This window comes from Sprattus sprattus (genome assembly GCF_963457725.1).
Source record: "Sprattus sprattus genome assembly, chromosome: 1".
Taxonomy (NCBI): domain Eukaryota; kingdom Metazoa; phylum Chordata; class Actinopteri; order Clupeiformes; family Clupeidae; genus Sprattus; species Sprattus sprattus.
Window position 1 is genome coordinate 49,889,575 of NC_137920.1, and position 23,043 is coordinate 49,912,617.

The following is a 23,043-nucleotide window of genomic DNA, read 5'->3' on the forward strand; positions in this document are numbered from 1 at the left end:
TATTTTTCGAGTCTCAAGCCTATAAAGTTGCACTGGGTGCCTTTAACAGGTTTTATTCGCAAATCCATCAAATTATTTGTAACTGTAAATTGGTTATTTTATTCATTTTTACCAGCGTGGACAAAATCTGTGCTCTCTTGGTCTTTCACTCTTCATTGTGACAACTTTACCAAACCCTTTTTTTCCCTGCTGCACATTTTATTGCATAGGCCACATTCTGTAATGTTTTGTCTTTTATGTTTTTAAATCTGAACTGCAATTAAAAGCGAACTGCATGTTGGGACTAATGAAAGTGGAATGTACACTGATGAAAGTGGAATTAAAAAAGTTCATACAACTGATCTATAAAAACACACACATTAAATGTTAAACATGTTAAGATGTTAAATTGCACATAGACATAATATGCTTTAAAGTGCCTACAAAGGGCCTTTTTAAGGTTTTCATTAGTGATTTTATGTAACCAATGAAGCAATAAAATATTGATGGACCACAGAGATTTTTGCTTAAACAAACCAATACTGTCCATTGTCGGAACAGTTCATAAGGGTTTGTTCCAGAAGCATCTGTGGATGATCTGGAAATGACCCCCACGAAAAAGGCAAGCGTTGGTCACAAAATTGAGAAATAACATCTCTACTCATCAACCTTACTGATAATTATCTTAACATTAAACACCTATGTTCAGAAGACTAATATAATCTGAACTATCATTATATTAATCACAACCAGATCCCCAACAATGTATTTGTGTATAGTTATTAAACAGAGCGGCTAGAGATCATTTTATAGTAGAATCAAAGTTCCAAAGAGAATCAACATGTGTTTAACATGTCTTCCTCACTAGTAAAATAAATAATAATAATACATTTTATTTAAAGCGCCTTTCATGACACCCAAGGTCACTTCACAAACAGGTTGTTAGAATTACAGTCATCACATAGAAATAAATAAAAAACAAGAAAACTAAAAGTCAGTCAGTCAGTCCACACCTTTACTGGCCTGGCTGTGTGGCATGGAGCATTGCCCTGCTGGAAAAAACACTTCTCAGAGTTGGGGAACATTGTCAGAGCAAAAGGAAGCAAGTTTTTCTTCCGGGACAACGTTGTACTTTGCCTGGCTTTTTCAGCTTTGCCCAACACATGGTCGTCTGATGGTTACACGGAGACCTGGAGAGGCCTACAAGCCACAGAGTCTTGCACCTACTGTGAAATTGGACTCATCAGAGAAGACGAACTAGGAGACCCTCCAGTCCGCTTTGGTTCAATCCTTATGGTCTTTTACAAACCTCAGCCAGGCAAAGTACAACGTTGTCCCGGAAGAAAAACTTGCTTCCTTTTGCTCTGACAATGTTCCCCAACTCTGAGAAGTGTTTTTTCCAGCAGGGCAATGCTCCATGCCACACAGCCAGGCCAGTAAAGGTGTGGATGGAGTATCACCAGATCAGGACCCTGTCATGGCCAGCCCAATTTCGAGACCTGAATCCCATAAAAAACCTCAGAAATGTGATCAAGAGGAAGATGGATGGTCACAAGCCATGAAAAGAAGCCGAGCTGCTTGAATTCTTGCGCCAGGAGTAGCATAAAGTCACCCAACGGCAATGTGAAAGACTGGTGGAGAGCATGCCAAGACACATGAAAGTTGTGATTTTAAATCAAGGTTATTCCACCAATATTGATTTCTGAACTCTTCCTAAGTTAAAGCATTAGTATTGTGTAGTTTAAAAATGAATATGAGCTTGTTTTCTTTGCATTATTCGAGATCTGAAGACACTGCATCTTTTTTGCTATTTTGACCAATTGTCATTTTTCTGCAAATAAATGATCTAAATGATAATATTTTTATTTGAAATTTGGTAGGAATGTTGCCAGTAGGTTATAGAATAAAACAAAAATTTACATTTTACTTTAACACATACCAATAAATAGTAAAACCAGAGAAACTGATAATTTTGAAGTGGTCTCTTAATTTTTTCCGCGGCTGTATATATATACAGTTCAATTAGGAAAATAATTAATTACAGCCCTCTATACAGATGAGAATCGTCTACAGTGAGCTGAGGAAGCAGTTTTTAGAGGGCCCAACCGCAGAAGGGCCACACCAGAGGGCAAAGGCAGAACACCACCAAACCAAAATCCAACCGTTGATATCACTTGTTTCCGTATGTTCCATTAGCATCCAACATTTTAAGATTTTAAAAATGTAAATTACTCAATAACAGGAGCAGTTTAAAGCACATTGATCTGATGAAAATATATCACACGAATGGCAGGAACTGTGTTGATTTCTTACACTATGCCAAGCTTAATGTATGTAACAGTGCCTAGCCTACTATTGCTACATTATTTGTTCACTTGGTTGTCAGAAATAATAAAATATGGAATAACATCTTGACTTATGTGGGTTTTCTATAACATGAAAAAAACAAACATTCATTTGATATGCAATATATTTTTAATAAGTTGACAAAAGATGTCAACCCATATACTAATCATCATTAGTCAGTACATTTACACAATTACTAAAAACCTGAGGAGGGCAAACAAAATGGTGATGAAAAGACTACCGCCAACTGATGACTGCTTTGTTCCACGTTGGCAAGATGCATACCACAAATTAACTCATCGGAGCGCTTATTTCAGGGATGGGCTCTCCCATTTGGGACAAATCCCAAGATTCATCCGGCATCTGTGCACTTCGCTCAGACTCTCATATTTTAAAAAGTATTTTGGTGTTGGTTGTGTCCAAGATCACATATTGAAGAAAAAATGCACTGTGCCACGGAAAAATCTATCCACAGCGTAAGCCTCCATCCACTCCATAACATCCCTCGCTCTTCCTTTTCTTCCCCCTCTCTCCATTCTCTCCTTCCCTGCTGGCGTTGGGGAGACTTCACATGAACAATAAGGCTAGCAAATACCATCCCGCCCGCACTGAATTTGTTTTCCCCAAGGGGTGTGTCTTCAGGAGACTGTCAATAAGACAGTCTTTATTTCTCTCTCTCCCTCCCTTCCTCCCTCCTTCCTCATTCCTCTGTGTCTATGCCTCCATCCCCTTGCCCTGCTGGAGTAAAGGTATTGTTTATCTCTCTCATTTTTCTCTCCATCTTCCCAGGTTTTTACCACTCCCTATCCTGCTGCTGGAGTAAGGGCTGTCTCTCTCTCTCTCTCTCTCTCTGTCTCTGTCTCTCCCCACTCCTCACTTGGCCACGGCGTTGCTGTGTGGGAGCTGCTGCTGCTGGGCCTGATGCTGCTGCTCCACCAGCGCCTGCTGGAGCCGTGTGCGCTTGCGAGCGTAGTGCTGCCAGTGGAGGAGCTGCTGCTCGTCGATGAACTTGGTGCACTGTGCGTTCACCAGCTCCTTACGGAAGTGCTCGTACTGCAGCAGCTCCAGTGTGTGCAGGCAGTGGGGGTATCTGCAGGGGGTCATGAAAATAAAGAAGCTTCATCAATGCAGCAATCAATTCACTAATACATTCATTTTTTTTTTTTTGCAATACAGGTAAACATAAGCCATCAAATCTGTGCACAATTGACAACAATACAGGGATCCTAACCCCATCTCTGGTTCTGACTCGCTGCACTTACCTCCAAATATTCCAAATATTAAGCTCATCAAAGTAAAGAAACTCCACCAAGAAAAGCATTAGTACAGTAGCCGAATCACAACACACAGCTGAATTAATGTCCTCACAGGCTAGTCGCCCGAATACATGTGTCAATTTAACCCACCCAAATCGCGTTTAAGCCGGTAAAAGCCCGTAATTCGCTTATAATTGCCAGCTCGCGCCTAAATCTGACCCGGTCATTTTTCCGACGATGTCTGAGCCTTTCGAGAGAGGTTTCAGTTTCAGTTTCAGTTTGTTTATTTGTTGAAGAGGGACAGTGTACATTAATAAACATTAAAATGTAAATGCACCCAATTGTAGCCAAAAGGCTAGTTTCCATTGGCAGTCCCCCTGCCAGAGTGTTAATGGCTAAACAACTTAAAAAAGGCATTAACGTATATACACATATACATAAATAAAATAAAATAAAATACCAATATATAAAGTTCTACTGACCCAGTAATGCTCACATTTTTGGTTATTTATTAACCATTTTTTAAGATTTATTTTAAAGCTGTTAAATGAGGTTGATTTTCTAATGTTCTGTGGGAGATGGTTCCATTCCTGGGCTGACCTAACTAAGAAAACCGACTGTCCAAATACACTTTTTTTTTAAGGAATATCACAGCCTCCTCTTGCTGCCCCTCGAGTAGCACTGGTTGCTGATGTTCTAAACTTGACTAGGCTGCATAGTGGTGGGGGGGCCAGGTTAAACTGGATTTTGTACATTAAACAGCAGTTCTTAAATGTGATCAGATTGTCCCAACTTAGAGGTCTGTATTTTTGGAGGACAGAACAGTGATGGTTAGGTTATTTATCAAGTATTTTGAGAGCCTGTTTGTAAAGAGACATGACTGGTTTAAGAGTAGTGGAGTTTGCAGTAGACCAGGTGGGTAAGCAGTAGTTAATGCGAGATAAAATCAATGAGAACATAGGCTATACATTTTAGCAGCCTCAGTGGACATGTGATTTCTAAGATGCCTAAAGTTGGCCAAGGTGAATTCTAAATTTTTGCATATTTTTCTTACATGTTTTTTAAAAGTAAGCTGATTATCAATCAAGATACCAAGATATTTGTATTCCTTCACAATCTTGATTCTTTGGTCAGAAATAAACACATCGGGTTCAGTGTGAGACTTGCTGGTTTTAGAAAAAAACATAGCAATGGTTTTGGAATTGTTAAGCTGAAGACAACATTTGTTTAACCAGTCAGAAACATCAACCGTGACCTTTGTAAGCCTAGCAGCGACCTCTACGTTATTCTTACCCCACCCAAAGATCACAGTGTCGTCTGCGTACATCAGGACCTCACAATCTTGGCAGACAGATGGAAGATCGTTAATGTAAAGACTGAAAAGAAGTGGACCCAGGATTGAACCTTGGGGAACACCTGTAGACAGATTTTTGAAGTTGGATAATACATTGTTTATTTTAACACACCGAGTTCGAGTTGATAAGTATGATTTGAACCAGTTGGATGCAGAAGAAGAGAAGTTAAACTGATCAAACTTAGACTGAAGTAGGTTGTGGTTGACCTTGTCAAACGCTTTCCGGAGATCTAGAAAAACTGCACCCACAACTCCTCCTCTATCCATAAGGGACTTGACCCTTTCAATAAAATAGACCGTTGCAGACTCGGTGGAGTGATTTGATCTAAAACCATGCTGCATAGGGTGTAAAAGCTGATTAGAGTTGCACTATTGCTAATTTTTCCAAAACTTTGGACATTATGGGAAGTATACTAATAGGTCTGTAATTGGCTGCTGGGTGAGGATCACCATTTTTAAAAGATAGGAACTACAACTGCAGGTTTCCAGTGTTCTGGAAAACACCCATGTTCTTGAGAGAATGACAGGTTAGCAATATGGGTAGTAGGCTTTTTTAACAACAGGCAAAGGTCTTTAACCATGGCAGAGTCCATTTCAAATATGTCCTTTGACTCTTTGAGTTTGAATATTTCGATTATCTTCTCTACTTGTTCTTCAGATACCTTTTCAAGGTTAAATATGGGCACAGTTGGATTATGGGAAATGCCACCATACTGCTGGTGTGAAGGGAAACTGTTGGCAACAGCAGTCACAGAATCCACAAAATACTCATTAAGCATTTCAGCCACAATGGGTGGATCATGTGAAAGACGGTCATTGATCCTGAGTTCTATCTGTTTTCTAACATTGTTTTGTCCAAATCATTTCTTTATTTGTTGCCATATTTGTTTAGAGTCTCCTTTAGAATTTACGATTATTTTAAGGAAATAATTTGCCTTGGCTTTTCTAAGTTCTCTTGTCACCTTGTTTCTTAATTCTGTAAAAATGTGCCTATCAGTTATCCATTTGGACTTCAGGGATGTTTTAAGGGCACGATCCCTTTCTTTCATCATTTGAATAACATTTTCATTTATCCATGGCAGAGAACTCTTTTTAGGTTTCTTTCTTGACTCCTTTGAGAAATCTTTGATTGTCTTGTGAATTTTTTTCCGTAAAGCATTGGCTAGTAAAGCTCACATCATTTGAATCAAGTATCTCATCCCAACTAATCTTCTGGATAGCATTCTTGAAATCTTCCTTTTTGTTTTTTGGTATCCTCATGGAAGTTTGTGTCGGACCATTAATGGAACTTTTTACATCATTCACTTTTCTCGACATTAAGATCAAATTGTGATCAGACAGTCCACCCCGATCCCCCAGGTGGTCTACCCCGATCGTTCAGCTCAAAAAGGGTGGGTCAAATAAGGCCGATGTAACATGGGGATGGCGGTGACAGGGAATCCACTCACAGGGAGTGTTATGCGCATGCGTGACTGCGTGAAGATGACCCAACCGCTTGTACACAATACATCCCCATACACCGGAGATAGCCTGAAGGCTTTCAAGAGTACAGATGCATATCAATATGCAGTTGCAGGATGGGTGAACGACACCAATAAATGGCATCTGGAGGCAAAACACATGTATGGACATCTAAGTTACTCAAACAGCGATTATCAACCAATTTATTTTAGTGGTGGTTAAGAGTGCCAATGTGGGCTAGCTAGGTCTAGCTAAAGCCTTTAGTCAAGTTCGCTAGTAGCGCGCTAACTATTAGCACTCTAGCTTAGTCAGGAGAGTTTAGCTCTGATAAGGCACAGCAATTGTTCACATTGTTCACATTTTGCTGCATTTCACTTAACATGTCAGTCATTCCCAGGCTCTGAACACAAAATCAACATCTCCATGGATAGTGGTGCAGGAAAATACAGAGTGTTGACTGCACAATCGCAGTTAGCTGTTAGCTGCTAGTTGTCTCTTATAATTTGCAACCAAATTATTATAATTTATAGCTAACCATTAATTCCGCCGATCTAAATCTTTTTGGTATACAATTTAATAGTTTATTTGGGTTATTTTCGCGACTGGTGTTGCATCCATCAGCACAACATATGCCGGGCATTTTTAACTTTCTGTGGGTTTTGACCGACTATGTCTATGTTGTGACTGACGCTTTGAGTGCTCATGCATTGCATTGCTTGGAAGCTCGCGAAGTATCAACTGTCACATTTGCTGCTCTGGTCAGAATTCAGTATTAAAAGACGGAGAAAACAGATTTTCTACCGTTGTTGAAACACATATGACTCGTTTTCTTTCTGTCAGAGAGTGGTTATTCAAAGAAAATTTTAAGAAACTATCTACTGATAGAAAGAAGGGAACTTTTAGCCACTACACTGCCTGTGCACAATGCGGATCCACGTTGATGATGTTAGTAAACAATCAAGGTGTGAGCACATCTCCGTCGTCTTTGTGCATGCCCAAGTCAAGGTAACCAAAACCAAATTTCGCTCCATGTATACACGTAACGAGAGTCATTTCCCTTAAAAATATTCACACCTACTTGTGAAGACGATTCGATAAATTGGGTGGGTTAAATTGACACATGTACACGGGCCTAGTGTATCACAGAGGATAGGCTCTCTAGAAGTGTGTTTGTTGGAAACTTGATTTGAGTAATCCACAGATCTCAATTTTTAATATATCTTAACAATAAATTACTTACTTCAGAAATTTGGCATATTCAGGTTCCTTCCAGTAGAGCAGGTACTTTAAGTAGTTCACAAAGGGTTTGTCCCTGAAGTAACCTCTCTGAGCGAGAACTATTGCAAGAACATCCAGACAATGAGTCAGTACAGGTCACATATAAATACACATTGAAGGGACATTTAATCGTTTTTGAATAAATAAAACTTGCCCCAATATTATTGTGTACGTTAATTCGCTGTATTTGACAAAGGTTGTATGGGATTAGAATTTCGGACAGTTCCTTGAATGATGGTAATTTATAATGAACTGACAGTAGCTTGCTAAATGAATGACCATGTCAGTCTGGCAGTAAGCCCCAAGTTGCTGACAAGTCAAGCCATCTCACAGACATAGATAAGTGCCACTTAGTTACTTACAATTAAGATAATTTGGATTTGCCAAACACTGAACGAATTCCAACTCCAACTGGAAACGGTTCCTCGCTTGCTCCTCTGTTGACCGAAAGGAAACAAGTCATCAACAACTGATTAATGCAACAACTAGACTTCGCTTAATCTAACAACAATTACAACTGTATTTGTGTTTGTGACTTCTACCATCACACTGATCGTTATCTCCCAACATTGCAAGATGTTGGTGTCTGCTAAAATAAAGTATAATGTATGCCTAAAATTGATCTTTAGGCTTCTGTAAGATGGTAATGTAACTTAATAGAACTAACGTTAGCTGGCTAGAAATAGATTTCTTATCTATATCATCTAGCTAGATCACTTAGATAACGTCACAACAGTGTATCTCCGACAAAGGTGAACGTTACTTAGTATAGCTAAGATATCTTATCAAGATAATGTCAGTTCAGTTCGCTTTAATGTAGAGCTAACACAGGCAAGCTAGTACTATAACGTTAGCGTAGCTAATGTTAGCTTCTTCAATATTTACCTGTTTCCATCACGCCAGGTCCACTACAAACGTCAGCCAAGTAATTTTACAATGCTTAACATGTAGCGCTGTAAACTTTTCAGTCTAGTAAAAATATTGAGGTAACAGTAGAGCCAAAATTATGAATCCACGCGATTATCTAAACGTACTTTGTCTTCACAATAGCATGGACACTGCATTTTGTGTTTGCCGTATTTCAGTTTACATTGACGTATCCATCCATCGACTTTAGCTTGATTCGGGATCAGCTTTTGTGACATCAGCATCTGCAAGGAAACATCCCGTCAGTAGCGTGAAGCCAGCGACGATACCAAACATTTCAATATGGCCGCCATTCGTATTTTTTTCTAAATAAAAGTCGAAAGTTATTGATTAGTTTTAAATTATACACGGAAGACAAATTAAGAAAATGCTAATTTAACGAACTGTATGTGCTAGCAAATGTACAATAAACGTAACGGTAGGGAAATACAAACCTAAATAGAAAAAAAAATGCCTTTTTAAATACAAAGACACTACCAGTGTTGTTAAGCTGATATTTTTTTTTTGAAAGTGTAGAAATGTATCTATACATTTCGTATTTGAAATCCGTATCTGTAGATAGGTTTTGAAAGTGTAGATTGTTTCACAGATACAAAATCTATATTACAGATTACAAAATATTTATGGCATTGATCTGATTCCATAAATTTAGCTGTCACAGAAGCAACTCATCTTTAAGTTATCACCTTTAATGCACCCGACAGAAAGCAACCCCAGGTTTGATGGTTGCAAACCCACACTCCACGACGTTTCTAGGAAAATAACTACACCAGTCCATGAAAAGGTTAACAACGCAGTTAATCAGCGAATCAGTTTTGTCTGTGACTACCGGCTCTTCAACATAGTTGAAGACGGTGGGCTGACTGAAGTGTCGTTTACATGGAGCCTAGTTTGTCAAACTGATACGGATAGCTAATACAGATAGCCCTATCATCCATACGAACACTCTCTATCCGCACCTCGTTTCTGCAACGATCGCAGTCCGGGGTAGAAAGTGAGTAGATTTGAATCGGTACGGGGGCTGGTGTTCGTCTGCACGGTTTCACGCAACCTCATGACGTCACTGCCCCACGTGATCTTTTCCGCCATCTCCAACCAGTATATAAATAACTTGTTCTCCCTCAAAATCTCACTCATGGTGGGCCTCGAATTCACTAACATTAACCCAGTCTTCTGATTTTTGATTAGCCCCCTATCTTGATCTAATTCTTCTTATTCAGACGTAACATAACTTTCATGACCACAAATATAAATTGGCCAGCGATTTAATTTGCTTTTTTATTCATAAATGTATGTAAAATGCTCGGAGCAATGCATCATGGGAGATGGGATGACAGACATGTCATGTTACTGTTCCAAACTCTTTATTATCAATAGAAAAAAGAATTCATTTTCGCATATCCTTTAGTCTGACCACTGATTTTATTAACCATCATAATGTAATGTTGTTAATTGGAGCTTGAATGTCTTGTGTAATTTGTTTATCCGTTTGCTGCTTCCTTTACCTTGTGCTTTTGAGTCTCTTCTTCTAGGTTTTTCACGTTTTTTCAGTTGTGTAAATAAAGCGCTAAAGCGCCACCCACAGGCGTGAGTATGTACTACAGTCGGTTCACCACAATCTGCTGCCTCCGTGTTTACGCAAATCTGTCGTTGCCAGCCTCCGTATGTACGAAATTAAAAGATTCGATTGGTGTGAAAAGTAAATCCGATTCGGAGGTCCTACACTGTAAAAAAGGATTTGTTGTTTTAACTTAAAAAAGTAAGTAACCTGGTTGCCTTAAAATTTTGAGTTAATTGAAACTCATATATTAAGTTAGCACAACGCGGTAATCAAGTTGCTTCAACTAAAGATAGCTTGTTGATCTGACTAAAATTCTAAATCAGACAGTGTTCTATTAACTCAAGAATCTTTGTTAACACAACATTATCTTTAGTTAATGTGACTTGAAATTATACATCATATCAACTCATTTGAGCATGGGATGCATTGAGTCAACTCCTCCGTTTACGTTAACTAAACTTTTAAGTTTAATTTGTCTTGACTAGGATCTTACTCATGTTAACCTAATATACCTTGCTGTAATAACATTTCAAGAAATTGACTTGGTTGCCTTAAAAATCTAAGTTCTCTCAACTCAATATACCTTGCTGTAATAACATTTCAAGAAATTGACTTGGTTGCCTTAAAAATCTAAGTTCTCTCAACTCAATATACCTTCCTGTAATAACATTTCAAGAAATTGACTTGGTTGCCTTAAAAATCTAAGTTCTCTCAACTCAATATACCTTGCTGTAATAACATTTCAAGAAATTGACTTGGTTGCCTTAAAAATCTAAGTTCTCTTAACTCATTGCTTAAGTTAACATGACAAAAGCCCTTTTCTATGCTCTACCAGCTATTCTGACAAAACTGATAACATACATAAATAAGCAAACAACTTAATGTACAAGAATACATAACATTTATATTTATTTCAGATCAAAATAATGACCATCTTTTACAAGTTACATGTAATATGAGAGTGTTTTGAGTCGAATACGAGAACATTGTGTGTGTGTGTGTGTGTGACATTACTAACAAAGTTTAGATGAGTCTATGAATAACAGTATATAAGTGATGCACTTCATATAAATGACGCACATTTAACAGTATGTAACAGTATAGAAGTGATGCACATTTAACAGTATGTAAAAGTATATACTGTACTCTTAGAGAGGTTTACACAGGAGTTTGTTCAGTAGTCCGTGAACTCTCACAGAGCAGGTGTCTCCACCAATGTTCATCACAACTTTTTGGATGACCTCGCAGGTGTACCGTAACTCCTTGGGATAACCAATGTTTAGGGCATATAGAAGACCAAAAAGAATAGCAAAGGTGTACGGCACATCCTTCAGGTCAAGAAGAACGATTTATCCCTTCGACCATTTTATCTTCTTTGTGAGTTGGCTAATCAGGGAAGAAAGAAAGGAATTACAATAGGACACAAAACACAGCCTTCAACGGCATTTGTTGGTTAACAATGTATTTCATCAGTGAAAAGTCGAATAACGGCAACATAACAGCTGTTTCAAGAATTCAAAGGACCAAAAATAGTTTAGTTAGTATCTCTTTAAAGTGAACGCTTTCACACTTTATAAGAAACACTTGGGCCAGAAACAAAATTAACGAATTACCCACATGTAAATGACTTATAGATTATCCAACAGTTAAGAAGGTAAGTACAGGAACTTAGGTAGGTATTCTTGGTTATAGGTTATCCATAAGGTACGTAACGTAGGCAAATAAGCAGGGCAGGAATCCGGGAGCATAAGGCAGACATGGAAACAGTGAGCAGGCGGGGCCAATCCCAAAAGAATTGTCAATGCATGTGGCAGGTGGCTGGGCTAGTTGTGTACCTGTTGTGCTCTGGTTGGCGGGAATTATATGAACATTGCTCCTCCCTTCCTTTCGTTATAAACTTCATCAATCAACTTAAATTCATCACATTATTCGGAATTAATGTATTATTTCAAATGGATCCAACACCCATCTAACTTATTTGGAATTCCAGCCCAATAGGTTTACCTCGTACATACTCAAGATGTCCCTATTAAACTGCTAATTCTTCGTTTAAACTGTAACCTCTCAAATTTAACAACAAAGAGATGTTCACACACCTCACATATCTTGAAGAACTTAGAGGGCTGCTCTCTCAGGAAGTAAGGAAGGCCAAGAAGGACAAAGCTCTCCTACGTTGGTTCGAGTTCTGCAATAGGGCACACTGAATATTCCGAACAGAATCTCTGATCATCTAGTCGCATAAGTGTCACATGAGAATATGATTTCTAACAGACATGAAACACTGTGAAGGAAATTTTGGTTTAATTTTAGAAAAACAAATACTCACATCATCATCAAGAGACTGGACAAGGCTCTTGAGCTCTTCAATGCCATCTCTCGTCTTGTACAAACGCAAGAATCTTGGCACATACTCATCAAGTCGATCAAAAAAGGTCTTCTTGAGGTCTATGGACACTATACGTCTGAATTCTGCCGGAATCTAATCAAATGCAAGGCACACAATGGGAATATATTATACAACAAAACAGAAACACGTGGATCAACTATCTTTATCATTTATGTTTCAATGCAATTCTATTTTTAAGAAAGTAAGCCCCGCTTCAAGAAAGGATACTAACCTGTTTCGCTGTAAACAAAGCAGGCCATCTGCTCTTCACATCCTTAACCAAAGGCTCGTCCTCGATCACTTCCTTTCGCCTTAAAGAAAATGTGCTGTCCATAAGGGCATCAACTTCTTTCCAGTCCACAGTCCTTTTCTTCATCTCACACTCTAAACTCTTCATCTTCACTCTCACACTCTTACAGCCAGTAATGTGCAGCTTCTTCCTGAAGTTCCCAATTTTAAACTTCAGGCTGAACTTCCAAGCAAACCATCCACATGTAGATCAAGGCTCTACACACACACAACCAAACATTCGGGGTGAAAGATAAAGCAAACACTGAAATGTTCCATGGTATGTCAACATATGATTTTCACAAACTACTACAATGAAATACTAGTGCTGTACCTCGGTGGAGCAGAAAAGCCTTTGGAGAGATGAGATGCCCTCCTCGAATGGTGTATAGTGAGAGTGGAGGGTAGTCATTTAGATCCTGAGGGTCTATGATGGTGATGTCAAAGGCCTGGCTCTTGCACAGTTCAAAGCATCGGAGGTGCTCCACAAACCATGCTGCTAAAGGTTCAACAATGAATTAAGTTTTTTGAGGAACAATAAGCACTTTTACTATCTTCTTCTTCTGAAGGTACAGTGACAGTCTATGTATATACAGGGCAAAGGGCAAGAGCTTCCATAATGTCCATGCTTACATTTATAATATTTGAAATCATGAATGTGTTGATTTCCCCAAGAAAATGTGCAAAACTTACAGCTCCAAAACATGAATTAGCCAGTCTACCTGGTCCAGTACAACCATATATTTCTGTTGAAAAGAAATTATAGTGTTAGCATATCTAAAGGGCAAAAAATACCAGAATTTAATTTAAAAGATAGCCATACACATACTTTCAATTAAAAGATGATAAAGATTAAAAGACCATTACAAGCATTGAGATATCACCTAGAGAGGCCAATGCATTTTTCTGCACTTCAATACTGTCTTTTGAAAATAACAATACAATATTTAATCAATGGATTGTCATAAAGAGCCACATTGGTTCTTGCAGGCAAATCCGTGCCATACAATACTTTTTATGAGGCTATGTGTTCCCAATAAAGTATTGTTAAAAAGAAATTAAATTATTCAGTTATCAATAAATGATCCATCATTCATTTAATGTTATTGCTAAATTGAATCATTTTGGAGCTTTCAATTGTGGTGCTTGAGCCAAATGACGGCATGGTGCTCTCTCACATGCACATGATCATGAGTAGCTTAGCTAGCTAACTTAACCACAACTTCTGCCTTATGAGCCAGAATAAAAACACTGCATTAAAACTGCCCTCAAACCACCAAAACTGCCCTCAACAGCCACAATTCAAGCAAAACAGGCTTAACATGAGCTAGCAATGTACTTGGCTAACCAGTCCTTCTTGCAACCAGCTAGCTAGCATTAATGGTTACAAAGGAATGTAATATAGCCTAATGCTAATACTTTTCCGTTAATTATTTATTTATTTATGCGTTTATTTGAAAAGGGACAGTGTACATTGATAAACATTTCCCAGAAAATTACCGTTTGTCCTTTAAGTGAACAAATATATGTTTCAAACCAATTTTAAGATAATGTGATCTAGTCGACGTTTTCTTGCAGCTGGTCCTGCATAATGCAAACCGTCTATCTAGCTAGCTACTGTATGATAGCCAGCTAATCTTCAATACAATTTCGGTTAGCAAGTGCTTAGCTTGTGAGTTTGCACTGTCAGTTTACCACGGATTTAACCATCATCTATTTTCTGTTTCTATTCCCCCCTACAACAAAACTGAAATCATAAAGAAATAAAAACGAATTCTTAAAGCGAACTTTACTCACCATAAAACCACGTTGGTTGAGCCTACAACATTTCCATCCAAGCACAAAATGTCGAACTTCTGTTCTTGTTCTTCTTCTTTTTTGTGGCTGTTGGCGGCGGTTGGCTCAGCATAAAGAAAATCAAAGGAATTCACGCGGGGTATATCTGCGCATGCGTGCGAAAGGTGACGCAGAGCCAGAGGCAAGTGAACTAATGACGGTTGTTGAACCAACAAGAAATATTAATTTGTATCAACTCATTGCAATTGTGTCATTAGTTTACACGACAAAAACACAGATTATTAAGTTATCTGAACAACACTGGTGAATACAGGTCAATTTGACAAAAAAGTTTAAGTTAAGATAACAAAAAGGCCAAATCATTTTTTACAGTGTGCATTGCACCTGAGGTGTTCCGATTGCTTCAGGGGATAATTGACCTATCGCTAAGCCCCGCCCCCCATTGTGACAGCTGCTAAATCGGACACTTTATCAGAGCTGACTAGAGTTTACAATGGCAGCTATCAGTGACAAAACTATATCCTAAGAGGCTCTAGACAACTTTTGGAGACAAAAGGACCTGATTTCGCCTAGAAGGCTTCAAAAGGGACTTAATTATGCAATGGAGGGATATGTATACAATTTAAAACTCGATATGGTGGATAACAAGCTTAAATTTGAGGCGAGAATTTACAGAGCTCAATGCAAGAGGGAGAAGCCTAACTCACGGTCATCGCGATTGCAGATAAATACATCCAATACCAGCATTGTTCATGCACCGCATGGGAAAGATACAATAAATTCACAGTCAGTTAATTTAACTAATCTGGAAGGCACCGAGATGTACACCTACGTTTATTAACTAGCAGGAACCTGCCCCTGACAGGACAGTGTCCAAACCATGGCTATGGTCCTAACTGTTTAGCTTGTTAATGTAACCTTTTTAATTACCGGCATGCGTGTGTTTCGTTCACGTTGTCATGTTAATCCATTATTAAACCTATCGTTTGTTTAATAAACTGTCCCATAACTGACAAAGTTACGCTAGCGCAGCTATTTAATCATTAACGTTAGCTAATTTGAACCAGAGATAACTTGCCTAAGCCTAGCATAACATCAGTGGTGAAAGTAAGCAGGTACTGTGAATAATGAGTAGGCCTATGCCTTTTATCATGTAGGCTTAGTTGATTGCTTTAGCAATGGGAAATTCTAACAAGAGTATGGCAGCTAATGAACGTAGCGTAGCGTTCACTGTGCGGTCTGTCACACAGCTTAATCCACCCACCGGAGATATTTTGGACCGGACTTGTTTTCGTTTAGGAAATGAGATACAATATACCCCATTGCCTATCTTCTCACGATAACTCGTATCAGTGTTCTATCTATCCCATGCACATCGTTTGGCCATTTATGTTGAAACTACATTACCACAATTAGCCTACAGTACACACTTGTTTTTGTCCCGTTGTGGCTTGGGGAAAGGGATGAAATATACCCCATTCTGCAGCCTATCGGGATACCTACTGTCGGTGTTACGTGTACCCCAAGCACATCGTTTGACCATGTTTTTTTTTTTTTCATAAGCAACATCAATCGATCATTAAATTATTGAAAAAGGTCTCCTCCCTGTTGTTTTCAATGGAGTTATCGGAGCCGATGTCCGAGTCCAGTTCAGGCTGGAATGTCATTGGTTCATCTGCGTTCTAAGGGCGGCGCTTAGCGACAGGTCAATTGTTACGATTTACCGTCAAGTTGCAGCATTGTGTTTTGCATATATTCCTTGCTTGACGGCGAGAGAGCAGGACAAAAATACCATTAAACAACAGTGTCTAAAATACACGATGTCTTAAGTGATTACTCGTAAATGTAGGATTCCACAGACGTCAGTAAAGTTGCATTAGTGCTGTTTTTGTGCGTTATCATTGGAGTGGTTATGCTTTTCTCTGGACAGCTACCAACTCAAACGACTGCCCACTGTGCCCAGGAATGATTGGTGCTATTTATATTGATAGGCCTAATAGATTGCAGCCGGGTCAAAGACGTGACGCTCATTTTTTTGTGAACATGAGGATGAAATACAATTAAAAGTGTTAACATTTGAGAATAATCTATCAAATCACTTTGAAACATAATTCTTCAAGACCAAATTCGAAAAGTTCTGGTTTTATCCATTTTGGTGAGAATATTAAGAAAATAATAGTAGGCTAAAATGATCAATGTGGTGTAACCATAAAACGTAGTACCAAGTAATAAAATCATTTTCTTCAAGACCAAATTCTAAAAGTTCTGGTTTTATCCATTTTGGTGAGAATATTAAGAAAATAATAGTAGGCTAAAATGGTCAATGTGGTGTAACCATAAAACGTAGTACCAAGTAATAAAACTTGCTTAAAAATTGTGAAACTCTCTTCAAAATAGCCTCTGATTTACTTTGGCATAATCTTACACTTGCACTTTTAAAAACTTAATAATAGTTATGTAACATCATTGTTCGGAATACTTTAATTAATATGGGGAATCATGTCTGCCAAGTCAATCTCTTAAAATGTCAAGTGGTGTAACCACATTTTAGGAGCCATTTTGTAAATATTGTGCCAGAAGATCATGTCACAGAGTAGACCCCTGAAGAACCTAACTGCTACATGTAAAGGTTAGTACTCTCTCTAAAATTTGACATAATTAAGCGTTTTTGTCAAGTGTCACATGTGGTATGACCTCAGTAAAAATATAAATAAACCATAATAATGAAAGTGATTATATTAAATGTAAAACATGTTTTTAAATATTCACACCAATGTTAAGTGTTGACATAGTCATCCTAAATAATGCCTGCAGATTTTGGTTTTAATTTGAAATGTCAAATGGTGTAACCGGTTGATCAATTTAGGGCCAAAAGATTTATTTGTGATCCTGATTATACATTTTCTTATAGTTGAAATAGTGACTCCTACTGTTCAATATTAACAGCAGGTTTAAATGTGATTTTTTTTTCCATGAAGTTTATTGATATACATTTTTTTGTATGTTTAGTTGTATTTATTTAATGAATTATTTATTTAATTATTTATTTTTTCATTCATTCATACATTTAAATTCACATTTCTATAATATATATATATATATAATATATATATCAGAGAATTGCATCAACTGATCAGTTTGGTCCTGTTTCTTCATTGTTTTGGTTAATGTTTTTAATGTAATATGAAAAATAACATGAGAATATATTAAAACATCTAATTCATTTTACCTTGGCGACTACTTATTTGTTTTTCTGTGTCAATTACTTGCTCTTTGGCTGTAGAAGCAGTATGGTCATTTGGTGTAACCGATTAATGTCAATTGGCGTAACCAGTATTTTTCACAAAAATCTCATATTGTACAAAAAAGTTATTCCACTACACGGTTATAATGTGTTTTTAAACCATTTTACCCAAATGGCCATGGAATATGCAGAAAACTTTAATGTTTACAACATAATGTCTTGCTCAGTACAATAAAACATCAATTTAATCTGAATTTTTTAAATAAATATAATACAAAAAATGTCATGTGATATTTGAAAATTAATTAGTTGTCTTCATGACTACACTTGCATAAAATCTAGGAGGATGAAATATTAAATACTTGTACTTGTGTAATGGTTACACCATTTGACAATATACAGGGCCATTAGTTCCAGTTATGTGACGTATTTCAAGGTCTCTTACTAAAGCGGAAGAGAAGGTTTAAGCAATTTGGGACAGTCCTTGCTCTCAGAATAGGAAGGAAGGAAGGAAGGAAGAAGGCATTTTAAGCCTTTCGGAACACAGCTTATGTGACTGAGAAAACAACAAGTGTGCATCCTTAATATGGGGTTGGAATTAAATGCTTATGATAAGGACTTTAGAGAAATATATAGATATGGACACCTGAATCTCCTTTGTAGAAACCAGGGCATGGTCATCCTCAGCCAGGTCGTTGCACTAGGCCTCCACAAATCGTTTACAATTTGAACTTCAAATTGTGTGGCTGAGAAAACAAAACATTCTGCATCCTTGATTTGCGGTGAAATTAAATCCTTATAACAAGTACTTTAATGAACTATATACATATTGACAAAATATGCAAACACAATATGCAGGATATGTATCTACAGTAATTTGCAGAACAACATGCCATGTACAACTTTGAAGCGGACTTTGACGCTTTCCGCCGCTATAGTGCTGCGGACTGTTGCTCACTGTCGGCAGCTTCACGGAACTTCTAGAGTAAAAAGGTTCTTCCTTTGTGGTTTTAAACGTGGTTGTGGTAACGTGCCAGGTTACTTTATAACATTGCCCCCTGTTGGAGAGGAGTGCTACGATTGCAAAAGAGTAACCAAACGCGGTCACGTCACCAGCCCAGATCAGTGATTCGTATTCGGTCGGAAATCAGACGAGTAACCCAGGTCACCGTAGTACGTGTAGCTGTGTTTAATTTGATATTGACAATGATATTTTAATCTAAGACCAGGTGCACGTTTAACCATGACAAAAGCAGCAAAACGTTTAACAAGCTGTAAAACAGTGGTGCAATGAACCAGGCGTGGAACACCCTGCTGTGCGGCAGCTGAGAAGGCCATGCTTTGCGTTCTTTTCGGATAACTTTTGGAGACTAATAAAATCGGTTTAAATATGTGGTGCATTTGTAAATTACTTGAGCTAGAACCATTGAGTACACTGCCTTTTAATATTGTGGGGCTTTCCAATTCCAGAATTCCACGGGCCTCATAAGTTGTTTTTCTCATCACCTTTATCATAGTCACATTGGCATAACAATTTTTTTTCATTCCACTAATGATAGTGATGACCGCAATGAAGGCTGCTTTTTTGCATGTTTTAAATGTTCAAAGCTAAGAAATAATGTTTAGGGGAACCTGACAAACGTTTAAGACACCTTAAAAGAGTTTGTAATAAGCTCATTACTTCTTAGATTTATTAGAGATTGGTGGCTACAAGTCCAGATTCTGTAAAAGGAAAACCTTCAGTAGCCTAAAGTAAAGGCATTTCAAATGAAGTCTTTCCAATAACACTTCAAAGTCTGCTAAATTGATCCATTTAATTGTTAAACCTGTAAGAACGGTGGTATTTAGTGTCTTATTAGTCAACAACTTTTCATTATTGTATAGGAATCTGCTGATACATGGCTTAACTTCTATTTTTCGTACTGTTTCAACAAACACTGACTCATTACACATTACCAAAAACAATACCTAAAAGCTGCAAAGGATTATTATTGTTAACAACAAAATTATTTTAAATAGAGGCCATTGGTTTAAAGTATTAAAGGCAATTATTACATGATGAAAATCCAGTGTGGCTGTCTTCTATACTGTTGTTATGGGAACGGCCTCTAAAGGTGAAGTGCCTCTGGGCCTGTGCTCACAGTTTTCAGATTGAACATGCCCGGCTATGGTCCAGGTGTTTTCTGTTTGCATCAGCCACCATCACTTATAAAAAATGTTCAAAGGAGTTGGATAAAGAAGAGCTGATTTCCCACCATGAATGAACATGAATGCCCATATAATGGACACTCTAAAGCACCAAACAAGGCACATTTATTAGATGCACTTGCCCGTTGATCACTGACTGGTCTCATTATGACCAATGAGCTGAGTTGAATATATGTGTTGAATATCCCAAATCGAATTTAACTTTCCTCAGGTGTTCTTAACTTCTTAAATGTTGTTTATTGCGATAACTTAGGGTAAGACAGAAGCGTTTGGTTTGAGCCCAACAAACAGCAGTTAGTTCCCAAAATGAACAGTAGATGGAAGCATCTACCATTCCTGATATCAGGTGTTTCCCTAACATCTGTCATGGCAAAGACAGTTGGCCACTGAGAGATTTAACTCCTACTGGGAGAGAGCAGCTGGCTATCCTAGCCTGTCTCCCTACTGGAATGGATCCATCATTAAGATCACATCAGGATGACAAGAAAATCAACTATCGAAAATATGATTTTGAGCTTGTTGTGCAATGATATCCCCAGCCATATTAATAAGAGGATGTCTAATGATTTAGTGTAGTATGTGCAATCTTAAATACTTTAAGTCATGTAAACCTGTAAAAATGGAGGGAATTGAAGAAGTGAACATGTGCACTTACTATGTGGTTTGGTACACATACCTTGGTACATGATAGGTCAATATATACCTACATTTCTCTCCAGACCACAGTGGAGATAACCTTTGGTCAGGTGCATACTGAATAAGACGCACTGCCAAGTTTGTTTTGTTTTGCAATGGAAAATTCACAGCCTGGCCTGGTCAGCAACGTGACACTAACTGCTTATACTAACTGCTTATAATAAAAGATCTGCAGAGTGTTTAACATAAAACTTGATTGAGGCACTGAAAGCACTGGTTTAATCAAAGGTCAACACAAAATAAGATTAGACATATTTTACTGTACATAATAAAAACTGATCAAAACTAAAAATATCAACTCATACTCAAATGATCCTGAGCATTTCTACTTAAGGTATACACAATACAAATATTTTTCTACACTCATGTTGATAAATAGCCATTTTATAACAATTTACTTCAAGGATTTGTACATTATGTAATATACAATGAGACTAAACAACACAAAAAGTGTGTCAAGCATAGTTAACAGTGGCTGATACATTGTAAGGACACCGTTAGCCAGAATCATCGGACTACCCAGTAGCACACAGTGTATGAAGGCATAAAGAAAACCCTCATCCCCAGCAGCAATCTCAGTAAAACTCTTTTAACAGCCGTCTGCCATGTTGGCTCAAACCCTGAGCTGTGGAGTTACGAGTCACCAAAAGAGTGGGGTGATGGTGTGTTCTCTCGCTCTGTCTCTCTCTCTGTCTCTCTCTCTCTCTCTCTCTCTGTCAGACTTCAGTGCCATTAGCCCAGCTTGGAAACGTGTCCAGGTTGAACATGGCTCGGCCCCAGGTGTTAATGGCCAGGGTTATACACAGGATGCCGATGAGGTTCATCACCACCCCTGTTCTGGCCTGTTGAGGAAAAAATACAATGCTTTTGAGCTACAACTGAAATGAACATGATAAAGAGGCATATCACAGTAAGTATATAACAGTAACATAACAGTTATGCTATGTGTAGTCCGAGACATTCATGTATTTCAGCAGCTCATGATATAAAAACAGATAGCCTGGCTAAATTGCCTTTAGTTTTTCAAAATGTGATTATCCTAAGTTTATTCCTTATATTTGAGTTTACAATCAATTGGTCTGTGACTCTAGCATAAAGCAGTGCACTGGGACGTGCTGTCACAGGCTCTCACCATGTCAGACACCTTCAGATAGCCGTAGGAGAAGACGATGGCGTTGGGCGGCGTGGCCACGGGCAGCATGAAGGCGAAGGATGCACTGAGAGTACAGGGGATCATCACATACAGAGGATTCACTCCTATGGACTGGCACTGGAAAACACAGCACACATGAAACAGCATTATGGTCCCAGCACACTTGAAACAGCATTATAGATCTATAATGCTGTTTCATGTGTGCTGAGACTATAACGCTGTTTCATGTGTGCTGGGACTATAATGCTGTTTCATGTGTGCTGTGTCTATAATGCTGCTTCATGTGTGCTGTGTCGACACAGCACAAATGAAACAGCATTATAGACCCAGCACACATGAAACAGCATTATAGTACCAGCACACATGAAACAGCATTATAGACACAGCACAGTTATTACAGTCCTGAGACAGTGAGGACATTTTAGAGGAGAGTGTTTGAACTTCACCCAGCCTGATACTGCCTTAATCAATTAGACCTCAGCGGCCAGTGGGGAAGTTCTGACACAAGCTTCTTTAATATATTAACATATTTAAGTGACAAGCATAGCTCTTCATCAGTCAAGGAATGCAAGTAGGAGCACTCCATCTTTTAACAAAAGGTTAACCATGTGAAGTCTATAAAGCTACCCTAGAGAAGGCGCCAAATCCCCCGGTATATAAAATAACTGGAACCTACAAAGCAACCCAGTCTTAAGCCTTTGAGTTTCCATTTCTTGTTGATCCAGTTTATGATTGGTCAAATAAGTTCTGTCATGTCGTGTCATCATAACATCAGATCGTTCAAGTAGCACCTACGAACACCATAGTGGACACAGATGGATATGCCAGTGGAATGACCACACCATGGCCACAGACCTTTCTATTAAAACCTATGTAAGTGCAGGATACACCCAGGAGCTATTTGTGTGTAAGAGCCAACACAACAGTGTCAGACCCAGAGGAATATATGAAGAATAAGGGAGAAACATTCAGGCTTGGCTAGGTAACAGGGGTTCTCTTAGACCTGGCACACTTGCCAACACTCACTGCAGCAGTGTGAACAACGTAATATGAGTTGCTCTGAGCTAGTTACTTATTCTCTCTCTCTCTCTTAATCTCCCTCTATCTTT

General features: G+C 38.3%; 2 protein-coding genes across 2 annotated transcripts in view; both read right to left on the reverse strand.

Annotated features, from left to right (window-relative positions):
* Window positions 1-2,443: 2,443 nt before the first annotated feature.
* Window positions 2,444-8,792, reverse strand: med31 (mediator complex subunit 31). Its single transcript, XM_080834462.1, has 4 exons — window positions 8,560-8,792; window positions 8,037-8,111; window positions 7,637-7,733; window positions 2,444-3,415 (listed from the first exon to the last, which is right to left on the reverse strand). The coding sequence occupies exons 1-4, from the start codon at window positions 8,567-8,569 to the stop codon at window positions 3,199-3,201; spliced, it is 399 nt and encodes a 132-aa protein (XP_080690588.1). The 5' UTR covers window positions 8,570-8,792; the 3' UTR covers window positions 2,444-3,198.
* Window positions 8,793-21,497: 12,705 nt separating this feature from the next.
* The window catches only part of slc13a5a (solute carrier family 13 member 5a), a gene marked incomplete at both ends in the record, with an annotated part of 46,565 nt that continues 45,019 nt past the window's right edge, over window positions 21,498-23,043 (reverse strand). The window contains 2 exons of the mRNA XM_080831891.1: window positions 21,498-21,623; window positions 21,914-22,051. Coding sequence (XP_080688017.1) covers window positions 21,498-21,623; window positions 21,914-22,051 — 264 coding nt within the window. The remainder of the gene's footprint in view (window positions 21,624-21,913; window positions 22,052-23,043) is intronic.

Coding starts and splice junctions, on each gene's coding strand:
- med31 (XM_080834462.1), bottom strand. Junction 7,734..8,036: donor AAATCCAAATTATCTTAATT/GTAAGTAACTAA, acceptor TTCTTGCAATAG/TTCTCGCTCAGAGAGGTTAC. Junction 3,416..7,636: donor GAATATGCCAAATTTCTGAA/GTAAGTAATTTA, acceptor GACCCCCTGCAG/ATACCCCCACTGCCTGCACA.